At 40.8% G+C, this 13,701-nt stretch overlaps 1 protein-coding gene across 1 annotated transcript in view; it reads left to right on the top strand.

The window, feature by feature from the left end:
• Window positions 1-13,701, top strand: part of SEC16B (SEC16 homolog B, endoplasmic reticulum export factor) — a 134,660-nt gene that overhangs the window by 119,170 nt on the left and 1,789 nt on the right. The window contains exons 24-25 of the mRNA XM_018575097.1: window positions 5,545-5,624; window positions 5,705-5,785. Of these exons, the coding sequence (XP_018430599.1) occupies window positions 5,545-5,624; window positions 5,705-5,785 (161 nt within the window). The remainder of the gene's footprint in view (window positions 1-5,544; window positions 5,625-5,704; window positions 5,786-13,701) is intronic.

Genomic DNA, 13,701 nt, shown 5'->3' with positions numbered 1-13,701 from the left:
TATATTTAATAAAAAACATAGCTACATATATATTAATATCTATTAATGAAGTCATAAGAGTATTTGTATCTTTAACACATTTATCAATTCAAGAGATTATATTAGTAAAAATCACTGTAATAAAATCCCGATAAAAATTAAACTAAATATTACATTCTAAATGCAGGATGAATGAACATCATAAAATCTTGCAAAGTAAGGCAGTATGTGATTTAATGTTTAAAAATATTATTAGTAATCATGACCAGTATTTTTTATGAACTGAATACTTTTATGAATTATAGTAAAAGAGGGGAATAAATAATATCTTGTCTGTTTTATGTGGATTCATTTTCAAACTGAGCTTACCAGTGGGAGCTTAAGTAGAAGGCCAACAGGATAGTCCACTCCTTCAAGGACAGGATTTATTTCAAATAGTGTTGCACAGATACCATGTACAGTACTCGGTACAAGTACCAGTACGTGTACCGATACTTTTGAGCTCCAAGACTACACTAGAGAAAAATTCAAAAATCAGGAGGGGGTTGGGTATTTGGGTATGGTCTTTGTGGTACAGACCAGCAGTAAAGCAGGGATTGGGTTTGCCAGGAGGAAAGTGCCAAAAGCAGAACATATAAAGTCCAGATTCTTTTGTTCAGACTTTTGTTTCATAAAAAGCCAATGCATTTCAGGGGTGTAAAGGTTCCCTCTTCATCAGGGTTTAGTACTGTTGAAGAAAGCGTGTACAGGACTGATACAATTGGAGGGATCCTGAGGGATAATTGGTATGATGGCTCCAGATACAAGGTAAGCCTAACTGGTTGATTACATTGGAGGATGAGAATCTTCTTAGCAAGACACCTGCAGTAAGTGTGTTTAGGACTAGCTCTCTTGCATCACGAGCGGGGCTTCTTAGATTGCCAGATGGGGAGAGAGGCTTCAGGGACCGATCTAGCAGCCTAGTGGGACCAAGGTTCAGGTGAGCATATGTTTGTTATTATAGACCCTAGATGAAAATGGGCACTTAACCCTTGTAGTAGCTCCACTGCAAGGGTTAAGTTTTCTTCTGCCTGGAGCAGCAATTGTAGAAATGAACATAGCTGTTAGCTGTGAAGAAATTCTTGGTCAATGTTTCTTTTCTTATTGCAGAAACATAGATAAGCCCATTTTTTTTTCAGTTGTGGATAGAGTGGGTGAGGGTTAGAATTTTTTTAAAGCCAAATTTCAGGGTAAAAATAAAAAAAACCTCCCATCCCTCCCTCTCCAGCCCCCCCTCCGCGCCATCACTAGGCTGAACGAAAATTCCTGTTTTTCACTTGCCTCGCGAACACGTGATCATCCACGTCATCATCTACTTTACTTCCGCCTGCAGAAAACGCATCAGCGAGGGAACTGGAGGGGAAAAAAACCTATCAAGATAAATTAGAGTGGAGTAGAGTAGAGTGGACTTTGAGTGGAGTTGGGCTTAATGTTTTTTATTTGTGCATGTCACCTGTGACTTCAAGAAAATAAATTGGAGAGGTTGTCACCGGACAGGAAAGCACAGATACGAATTAAACACTGTCAAAAGTTCTAACTTTTGTCCGGTCTTTCTAAAAATGCGATTTTTTTCTTCTTCTGTATCAGTAGACTTTTGCAGAAGGAGACGGGTGGAAAATTGTCTACCGAACAGTGACTGCAGCCAGTCAACTGCAGCTATTGTTTGGCTATTTTGACAACTGCGGGTGCTGGCTGTCAGAGTACAATAACCGACAGATCCCTCCATCCATGCTCTGTAGCGTGGATGGGAGAATCGAGTGATGATTCTCTTTCAGCCCTGCATACAGTGTATGTCCAGCTTTATATAAGCCCCATTGTTTGCCAGTCCTTTCAAATGTATCAGGAAAAAATGTACATGATGTATACTTAGTTTTGCATCGTGCAGAACTTAGTGACGTATCCTGTTGATTTGAATTCAGCTTGTGAACATATTTCAGACAATTTATATGCAGTGCAGAATACAATAAGATGATTTTCCTCCAAAAAACACCTCTCCCTGGTGTCAGCTGGCATAAACTTTGCCTAACAATTTATGCGTAGAACGCTGATGCCGACAGAAAATGGATCAACACAGTAAAATAAACGCCCGCTTGCCCTTTTCTGTACATTGATCCTTCTGCCCCAGTGTATTGCTCGAGCAATCTATCAATGGATATACACATAAAACAGACTACAGGCTTTTTAATTATTGATTGACCACAAACCAAAGTCTACACTAGCACAACGGGGAAATGCTGTTAGGAATGTTATTTATCAATCTGTAAGGTGAAAAATTAGGAGGACGGTGGATGTAGATATCCCATACACCACACACATGAGATTGCCTTGCACTTTATGCAAAATACCGCAATGCTCAAAAAAACAATATTTGTGTAATGAGAACATGTTACTGATATTGATCACTGCCATGGACTGCCATGGAACCCACGCAAGGCAAGAGGCAGCGACATCTACCCTAATGAGACCATGTTACAAAAGTAAATACATTGCTAGTAAAAGCACATAAAAGTAATATTGTAAATGCTTACTTGTCACATGACAAGGGTATTTTCAGAGGGACCCCCTCTTCTACTGTGACCTCCCCCCACCACCACTCTCCTCAAAATAAGGCACTCCAAACTTGTATGGATTTTCAAAGGCCACAGCAGCCACTTGTATTTTTAATAACCTTATCAAAATAAATACAAACTTGAATAGAAAAATAACTCTGCTATATATACTCATAAACAATTAACACATTTATCCAGTTTAAACCCAGGTTTCCGGATCCCTGAAGGCGCTTCAAATAACTAGAATGCCGTCCCATACCTGTATCTGCGGTTTTCGATATTACTAATAGGGCCCCCAGCCGCAAACTACCGCCTCGGGGACCAATATCTGTTAAACCACAGACACTTCACCGCCAAAACTAAGTGGTCAAACCAACTGACCACCACTTAAAGGACACCACACCTATGATGGGTCACCAATCCTTGTCAATAAACCCACGGCATCCCTAACGCCTTCAAGGACCCCAAACCGCCACCAGACTGCCATGACTAGATGCAACCCCAACCCACTCAAAACAGCCCAAAAAACACAGCAATAAAAGGAAGAGCAAAACAAAATCGAAACCTCCTTCAGGGCGGGCGGGCGGGAAATTCCTCGTCTGCTCCCGGCGTCTTCTCTTCCAGAATGATCCTGGGATCCACGTGCCGACCCTTTCTGGTAATCCCACCCCCCTGTGGACCTCCTACAAACTGGTAAGCCACCCCTTCTCCCTATTTCCTGTACTTTTAAACCTTTACCCTCTGGCTCCCCTTCTCACCCTGCCATGTTGCCATTCCGCCCAATTCCCTCTTTTCCTTGCGCTCCATGACTCTCTTTCTTATTAAATGTGGTTTTTATTTTCCTACTTTAATGATCACTGCCATGGAACCCACACAAAGAAAGAGAAAGCACATCTAACCTAAAGAGACCCTATCACAAATGTAAAAACAATTGTTGGTAAATGCACATAAAAGTAAAATATTATAAATGCTTTATGGTCACACTTGAGTGTCCCATTTTTATTAAATGTGTTTTTTAATTTCCTAGTTTGACTTCTTCACTAGATCTGTAAAAAGTAAATCAAGGCAACTGGACTTGCAGTATTTTACATGAAGACGTGTCATTACAAATTAAAAATCCCATCATGTGTCTGCCTCTGGGAGTCATGCCTATGGCTGTCTAAGTCTTGCAGTGCCTAATGAGATGTGTAGTTGGACAACAGCTGGAGGCTCAGAGTTTGCTTCCCCCTTCCATAGAGTGTCACTTGAGTGACTGTCCTGAGTCTGCTGGGGCTGCTGACATCACATCCAAGATGTCGGTAGCCAGCAGAAGTCTCTGGGCTTTTGGATGTCTACACAAGCGAGCCTCATACAGTTAATTAATATGCCTAAAATATGTTAAATGCATATGTAATCCTATGGGAAGATTGTTGTTGAAAGAATTGGTCCAGCGACTGTGCTATAGATTGAAAAAAAAAAAGAAAAGATTCCTTATATAATACTTACCTCTTCAGTAGTATTCAGGATCTGACTTCACTGTATTCAGGAGCTACAGCTCCTGGCGGAGTGTTCAGCATCCGACACTTCCTTGAGTGTTAGATGTCTGAATCTCCTGCTGCACGCTGTGGTCCCATCTGCCAGCTCCTACGCCAGTACAGGACTAAGTGCTGACATAGAGGCTATGGGAGGCATATAGGAGGAACCACAGAGCACGGCTGGAAACCAGGCATTCGAAACACCCAGAAGAGCGCCTCCACTAACAGCACACATTCTGGGTGATGTCTGGTCTCCCTCTGTGTTTTCTTCTTTTCCAGCCCTATTTTACTACTGTGTCCTGTAAGGGGTGGTGGATGGAACCCCAGTGCATGGTAGGAGATGTAGGCATCTAACAAAAACCTAAAGAAGCTTGAAAACCTCACAGTTTTTATCATATTTACATTTGTACTGTTCAGTTGAGCATATGACATAAAATGTTAGATTTTCAAAAAGTTAAGACACTTTCAACTGGTGTGTTTAGTGTCACCTGCCTCCAGCTTGCTCTGCGCCGCTTACCCGAATGTGGGTGCATTGTGCACACATTGTCACCATCCAGTACCAGCTCAGCAGCCAGTCTAACCAATGGCATTGGAGGAGGAGGGGCATGGCTTTGGATGCAGGGCTTAGGAGCTGCCAGCCTATCAAGATGTAGTGCGGCCAGAAGCACACACATAAGGGTGGCTCCAGGAGACCATACATGGGAACGGAGCCACCCTATTCATGGCACTGGAGGATAGAGATGATTTAATGGCTGAATAAAATGAACTGGGAGGCTGCAAATGAAAAGCACATAGCAAGCAATGGAGGAACTGAGGTATGCTGCTATATAAGATTTTTAATATGCAGGGTTTAGTAACACTTTAAGGCTAGAGATACGCTTTAGATCTCAGGAACCTGAATGCAAAGATTTTACCTAGCTGCGATGCTTTTAGCAAACTAACTTACTTTGGGTAATATGAAGTATGCAGCATTAGACGTAAGACTTTTTGTTAATGCGTATAGCTGATTTAATGGTGCAGCAGAGGTGGGAGCTCAAGTGCAATAAGAATCAACTAATTAACATACAGCAAAATCTGAAATCTTGGTTTTGGGAGGACTTGGCCTTTTCAGCTGAGGATGACACATTTTTCTTTGAATAAAAAAGCAAAAACATATTATGAATTCCCTTTATATATAAAGGCATAGCTTCTATAATGAACCGCTTCTAGGGTTCTATATAGGATTCCATGTCAATATGTTAATTATCTTACATGGTCTGATTAGGGCGATTCCAGCAGGCGCTTGAATATTGCTCTAGCTTGATGTTGACGTGTGAAGTGTTTGATATGACTCCCTGAAACTCCTTGATACCGCTGGGAAAGAAATAATGACACACTGTTCAAAACTCCCATCGGTGCATAACAGCGGTGCCCTTATATCAAAGCCGAGTCACAAATCCTTTGTATAATGTACTCTTTGGCAGGAAAGAAAGAAAGTGAAGATCGGCAGAAGATCAATAGCGGTTCAGTATTACCAGATATCCGGGGTCAGCAGGAAAACATGGTAAACCATTAGATCAGGGGAGTGTGGGGTTAAAATTCTGAGGTCTGTGTACTTATGCTTGTTACCCTTTGCTTCATTAGGGGATTTATCCAAATGCGTCTGTCACTGGGAGTCACATGAGCCAGCTGCCTGGAGCTGTTCCCCTCTACAATCCTTCACAGGTACGTTTCTTTTTCCCATAAGCACTTTCTTCATTTTTTTCAGAATGCTGCACTATGGTACATAAGGGTTTGATCAAGTCTCTTTGTTGGTTAGAAGAAGAACTATGGGATTATAAAGAACTGGACCTACTGCCACACTGCTGGGGTAAATTTGCTCGTTTTGTCCAGGGTGCTCAAATAAAACAGATATACTTACCTGATCCTCGGACCCACTGGGCTGCTAGATTGGTCCCTGCAGCCTCTTCTCTCCTGGGCTCCGACGGTCTGAGAACTGCTGATATTATCAGGTCTAATGCAGGTCCATTGACTTGCATTAGACGGGAGGACGCAGAGGAGGAGAGAGGTCAGCGCTGACCGCCATGGGACTGAGGATCAGGTGATTATATCTGAGTATATCTGTTTTATTTGAGCGCCCGAGACAAAATGAGCATTTAACCCTTGACGTGCGGTGGTAGCCCCACTGCAAGGGTACGTTTTTTTAAACTCCTGGAAAAAAATGGATTAAAAGTACTGGACCTGAAAGGTTTATCCTATTGGTGTAGCTGGCCAATTAAGATGTGAAAGAGTCAATATAGGTTATCTGACTACCGGACATGTGACTAATACATTCTAGACGGTCTCCACTGTCTACTTGGTTTGTAGTGTCAAATTGCAGGACTGTGAATTGAAGAGCCACACTCCATTTAATAGTTCAGATACATCATTATTCAATGTAGGGTTCAGGGGACAGTATAGAAGTAAAGTTTTCTTTAACTCTTGGCGCTAATGGCTGCCAGCTGAACAATCCACTTGCTGTTACACACTCAAAGTTTTCAACAGTTTATCACACAGACTTGAGGGGCTGCACATCCAAGGCTCTGGGGCTTCCACCACAAACATAGAAAACAAAAGGGAACAGAGCGCCACCTCTGTGTGTAAAATCATTTATTACAATAAATAAAACAAGGGATAAAAGTATTCACAAACAAACGTTTTCATCAGGCTTTAACAACAAACGAGAGGCCACACTGTCTGTTAACCCAACATGGTAGCCTCAGGTCACATCACCGTCCGCAGTCAGCCAAGATTGACGCGTTTCAGGGGCAAGCCCCCTTCATCAGAATAATCGTTCCCCTGAAACGCGTCAATCTTGGCTGACTGCGGGCGGTGGACAGTAATGTGAACTGAGATCTTTCAGATTTCATTTACAGTTGCATTTGACCAGCAGTTGACCTTCTGCTGACCTGCATTGGGCCTGCTTCAAGATGCTTTTTATTTTCCTTGGGCTTGTATTGCGAGAGAAGCAGATCTTTGGATTTGCTTCTCTCCGAATACAAGCCCATGGGAACTCAAAATCAGCTTAAAGCAGGCCTAATGCAAGCCAGAAGCAAACAAAAGCCTGTCTACACAGGCCTTAAAAGTCCACTTGTCAAATGGAAATACATAGAATGAATATAGATACAAGGCTTTTATACATTCATCCCATTTCATCACCTCTGCTTTGGAGTTCTTTTTCAATATTAGGAGGGAAATTAAGCTGCAGGGTATTATTTTTCTATATATTGCAGCACAACATTTGTAATTTTACAACTTTCATTTTTGTAATCAGTTTTTGACACATGCTCCAATTCTCTGCACTTGTGACTCATCATATCAAGATAGTTGTTTACAGTTTTGCTCACACAGTGGACCTTTTGTCCAACCTTGATCTTGCCAAAAGTTTGAAAAGTTCATTTTTCAATAATGCACATCTCTGCTCTGCTTGGGTTCCTTATTAAGTTACAAATCATATTACTGCACTCTGCGCTGGGATTTCAAACTGCTGCAGGACAGAACAGTCAATTCTTTGATGTGTGGGACTCCTGCACTTTCCGAGGAATTTTACATTATATAATACATCATCCAAGTCAGTGTAACAATGTGCATTGCAAAAACAATAACATAGTAGTTATTGCATACAGCTTCCTCCCATGTTTTGTGTTCCCATCAATTTACATTTCTATGTGAACTATTAATTAAACATCTGTCATTTGTGTTGATAAATAATGATTCATTCACATACAACAGGAAGTACAACTTAAAGCTAAATTCCAGAAATTATATTTTTTTTAAACTTACATTGGCTCAGTTTGGTTGCATCGAATTCTTCATTCATACATCTGGAGGGCTACTGGGGATGCAGAAATTCAATGTAGTAGCTTGGCTAAATCTAATTCTTTCATAGTTCTCATCCGATGGACCGCTGGGGATGCAGAAATTCACTTTAGTAGCTTGATTACATCTATTTCTTCACATCTCATATCCAGAGGGCCCCAGCTTTATTCTCTACCTTAATCAATACAACAGAGCATATACCATAGATGCTGTATAACATAACTATAAACACTGCCATCTACCCCGGGAGGGCCATTGGGGATGCAGACGTTCACCGTGGAAGCTTGGTGACATCTAATTCTTCATATCTCACATTTGCAGGGCAGCTGGGATGCAGAAATAAACTGTAGTAGCCTGGGTACATCTAATTCTTCATATCTCACATCAGGAGGGCCACAGGGGATGCAGGGATTCACTGTAGTAGCTTGGTTACATCTAATTCTTCATATCTCACATCCGGAGGGCTGCTGGAGATTAAGAAATTCACTGTAGTAGCCTGGTTACATCTAACTCTTCATATGTCACATCTGGAGGGCCACTGGGGATGCAGAAATTCACTGTAGTATTCTGTGCTATATACAGTCAGCTCATGTTCTGTTCCCAATGCTGCTTCAGTGACTTGCCATCTGTATACTGAGCAGAGTCGCTCGTTTGGCACCTCCACCATTTAGAGAATGTTTTATATTCTTTTAAATATACACAAGGTGTACTCTAGATGAGGCGGAGATCGTAACATCATTCTCACCCTCCACCACTATGTCGAATCATAGAACACCTGAAAAAAAGTCAGTTGTCTGAGTGAGTGACTGGGGTACCACCAATCTCAAACCCTCCTTACACCTGCAGCAGAGGTCCAGTATCCTAATGGGACAGTTTATTTTGCCTGCTACTGTAATGGTTGGTCAGTGGAATCATTCCTATGTAAGAGCCCATGTGTAGAGCCCCCAGTGTATCCATTGATAGCATATTGTATAACATTCAGACTCATGCTCACTGGGATATGCTCCCTGTGTATTTGATATCAAAAGAAAAGCAGTAAATTCATGTCTCTGGATGGCTAGATATGTATAATTCTGATACCGCAGACCCCTACCGCTCGAGTTTCCTTTGTCTACCAGAAAGTTGATAAAACCCTTTTTGAGTAGAATAACAATTATTATCTAAAAAAACAAACAGAAAAAAAAAAACCCCAACAAAGTTCTAGCTGTAAATATTTATGTTGCACATGGCTGGAAATATAATGTTTAATTGCTTTCATCTTGCTGTAATTTGCCATGCAACTTTGCTTCCAAAATTCGCTAGTTGTGAAATCATGAATAGATGATAATGAATCCAATGTTTACGTTAAATAAAGCCAGGAGCAAGGTAAATATGTTGTTGTTGTTGTTTTCTTACATCTCTGATGTACATGAAGCGGTTTTAATTATTTTGGTCCTCATCCCCGAGTGTTAAACTAACAATAAATGGTGATTTCATACAAGGATTAAAATTTTGCCGTGATAGCAGTATTATAAATGCTAATCAACCCATCACTAGTTTGTGCAAACATAATTAAGAAATCAAGAAAAAAGCAATCACGTTAAATTAATAGAAAAATAATCATTCAGCTGGCAAAAAAAAAATGGTGTGATGTGTTGAAGGGGATGTTTTACTTATCACTACCAATCACCGAGTCCATTAATCACCCCAGATGGGGTCAAATGTGCTTATATTAATTAACCTGCCCTATTGGGTACAGTATTAGACATTTCTCTAGAATTAAAAACCATTAGATGGACACTTACTTGTTAACTCATACACATCCAAAAGTTGGTTATGTTTCCCTCTATGAAGCACTTTATATAGATATTGTGTTGGCTCATGTGAGTATATTTAATCCCCTAATTAAGGTTGACATCCAAGCAGATATTGAAAAAAGACAGACAATGCAATTATGTATTCATTACAGATGCAGGGTTAATAGTTCTTAAATGTTTCTTTTTATATTATCTTCCTGTAATCTCTTGCACACTGATTGGGAGAGAGAGGGTCAGTTAGGGACAGCTAGGTGCCAATCTTATTGCAGTATTGCCAGTCTAACACTGGAAACATGAAGACAGAAGGGGATAGAGCACATAGCCTATCAGTATGTAGCTGCTCCATCATTGTTTATTCAGCGGGTTATGGTTGGTTCCTGGACCAAGCTGTGCCGCTTGAAAGCAGTGAAGGTCCAGGACAGGCTGTGCTGTGTGTCAGGTGTTTCTGAATCACACCCCTGGTTGCACAGAATTCTCTTGGCTAGGAAAAAGTTGACATATATGGATTCCAACTGTGTATTCAGCTGTTAGCTTGGAGTTTAGCTTAAAAAACCCCCAATAATTTATTAAAATGTAACTGCAACAGCTTAACTCACCCTTCCTATACTATATATACACACTAATTTACATATCTCAGATCAGCGGGCAACCAGCAATACTTAAATATAGCTTAACTCAACCTATGCTAAACTGTATATATAGAGAGATTCGCATATCTCAGATTAGCATGCAACCAGCAATACTTAAATTAAGAAATATTGAAGTGTATCTAAACCCAGAACCAAAAATGTTACATATTGCAGCTTACCAGTACTTGTGGTGGCGGCTTTAGTTTTATTTTTTCAACCTTTTTGTACTTAATTTTCTCTTACCAGTAATACACTTCAAGTCCTAGTATCACGTACCTGGTGGAGGACCGATTAGCTGAAGAGGCAGGTGCACAGCTGTGATGTTAGCGAGGTTTGCAGCAGAAACTGGAGCGAGGTCAAACAAGCCAGGGGTCAAGCCAGACGGTCAGCGCAGTAAAGAAGGAGCAGGCAGAGGCAGAGTCCAGATAACAAGCAGAGGTCAGGGGCAGGCAGCAATCAGTCGAAGTCAGCAGCAATCCGGGTCGAGGTAACAGGCAGCAGATCAGCAGGAACACAAGCACAAGCTGAAAGACCGTTCAGCACTGACCCATTGGGCCAGCTGGTTTAAATAGGAACATCTATTGGAGGGCCGTGGCTCATTTCCTGTGTGCCACTGTGTCACTTCCTGTGCGCCAATGTGTCTTTTCCTTTGGGCACCATTCGGTTGTGAGCGCATGCGTGCTAACACATGTTTTCCGGCAACCCGGGAGACTGGGACCCACGCATGCGTCGTAGCGCGTGAGCTCCCGGCTATGGCCTTACACCTAGGATGACAACGCTTGCCTACACTACAGAAACCACAGAACCCTTACCATCTCCTATTCTTTATAACATAGAGGGCATGGTTTTGTAGCCCTCAGAGCTATGAACAATGTAACCGATAATAGTCAGCACAGGCAGAGAGCAGAGGAAGTTCACAAGATTTCTGGCAAGATCAACAGATATTCCTTTGACATTATAAAACAGCTACAACAAAACACTTTCAATGGTATATTGAAGAGAACAAAAAGACCACATAAGAGAAGTTCATTGTTAGGGTTTAGATACACGACCCTCCACAAGTGTAGGCAGTAAACTATATTATCTTGTTTGCTTTCCGCACAATAGATTTGCTTTGTTTCTTTGTGTTTACTCTTTGTTCAAAATATACAGTACAAATAATAAAACAAACACAAATGTATATATTTAAACAAGTAAAAATATAAAAATGTCTTCAGAAAGGAACAACAATACTTACAGCATTGCACTGCTTGAAATGTTCAGGTTTCACTTGTCACTGCACGAAATCTGTAGACACATGGGGTGTTGTGTTTATACATATGTTTTATGGACAGCTTTATATAAATGTAAGTAGATCATCATATAGCAAGCAAAGTGTAAACATTTAGTCATAATAGGTTCTTTAAGTCACTGATGGACTAGAAAGAAAAATCTGTCTTGGTGATTTATGGTATTGCATTTAAATCATTAAAGTGTATCTTAACCCCAAAGCAAAAATGTCATATACTGCAGCTTACCAGTCCTTAGATGTGATGGCTGCATTGGTTTTCTTTTTTTTTCAGGTTTTCCCTTTATTTTAAGCTGATGATCTTACCTGTAACACACTGTCCTGGATGACAACACTTACTCGCTGTACTCTTCGGAGGAGCAGAGTTGTCACCATAGGCTGATTGCTCCTTATTTGGACTGCATAACACTCATAGGGTGGAGGTGTTCTCAGGGGACAACTAAACATGGCTGATAAGTAACTGTTTACGATTTCAGTGCAGCACACCAACAATCCAGCAATATTACATATAACATTTGATACCATGGAGCGAGCAGAGACAAAAAAATAAAGGCATATCAACTCTAAACATTTTTATAAGCTCTGTTAAAAAAGAATGCTCATAAATCAGTGTAACAGGGTAACGCTCTAGTAAATTACATGCCATCAAACATCGGGCAAATTCTTCATCAACTAAAAACTGGATAAAATAGTACCAAACCTCCCCAAAAAATGATCATATAATACAAGACAACAAAGCTGATTGTAGTTACAGCATTCAAGACTTAAAGGAAAACATTTGTTAAAAATGTGATATATATATATATGTATGTATATATATATATATATATACATATATATATTTTTTTTCTATTTAATATTCTGAAGAAAGTGGATGAAAATGTTGACTGTTTGAAACAAACCATCACACTATAATAATTACTTGGGAGAGGTTCACCAGGTCCAACCACTCTCCTGGTTCAGAAATTTGACTCTTCCCATGATGTGTTGAGGATATGTGAGTGGCCTGTAAAAGATCACTTGGTGTTTTGGGGTTGCTTCGCTAAATACAGGTCCAGCATGGCACAGCTGCAGGGTCCCTGCCCCATCCTCCAGTTTATGCCTTAAAACTAGGAGGAGGATTGGGACTGCTAATCGGTTCAAGTAAACTTGTAGCCAGGCTATAGAAATCAAACTCAGGCCTAAAGCAGAACTCCAAGGAAAAAAATATTCTTAACCCCCGAGTAGGGCTATTTAAAACAAGGGGTGAGCATGGATATACCTCCTAAGTAAGCTACCCTTGATTCCAAAACATGCAGGCACAAAGCAGTTATTTAAAGCGGAACTACAACCTCCTATGCTTTACAGCCAAGGAAGGTGCCATCTTGGCCTCTATTTGAATTGCAGTTGCTGCACATGTGATCAGCATTAGCACCAATAGAGGGTCATGAAAGTTCGGTTGAGAGTTGACACAGGCACACAACTTTGACCGTTGGCATTACCTAAAATTAACTGTTTTGGTAGACATTGAATTGGTGGGTAAATTTGCTCATCAATCTGGAATTTCATAGCCAGAACAACTTGCACTGAAATCTCACTCCACTCTCCCTCTCCCATATGTGACATGGCAGACGGTTTGTCTTAGCCTGTTTATGTTTAACCACATTACTTTAGAAAGCATTAAGAGGACCTGGCGGGGGAATTAGGTAAAGTAAAAGCAGAAGATCTAAGATTAGAAGATGTTGATTATTCTCATTTTGCCGAGAGGAAACCAAGACAGCAATGCCCATAACAGCCCTGTGCTGTGTGGGGGTGTTAGAATATAAGCAGAAGATCTATGGGGTCTATTCACAACGCTGCTTCCCTGGGGCCCCGGGAGCCCCCCGCTCCTGGCCGCCAAGGAGAGAAACACAGCTGTGTCTTTTTTTCTTCATTCTGGCACGAGCGATGTCAGAATAGAATAAAAAAAATAAAACAGAAAACAGAACAGAATAAAAAAAAAAAATTCCCATTCAAATGCATTGAGAGTTTACTATTGGCTATTTCAATTTGCAATAGCCAATAGTAAACTAGCATTGTACCCGCCCTCTT

Source organism: Nanorana parkeri, unplaced genomic scaffold, assembly GCF_000935625.1.
Source record: "Nanorana parkeri isolate BGI_ZX_2015 unplaced genomic scaffold, ASM93562v1 scaffold52, whole genome shotgun sequence".
NCBI classification, from domain to species: domain Eukaryota; kingdom Metazoa; phylum Chordata; class Amphibia; order Anura; family Dicroglossidae; genus Nanorana; species Nanorana parkeri.
This window is presented reverse-complemented; position numbering and strand designations above follow the sequence as displayed.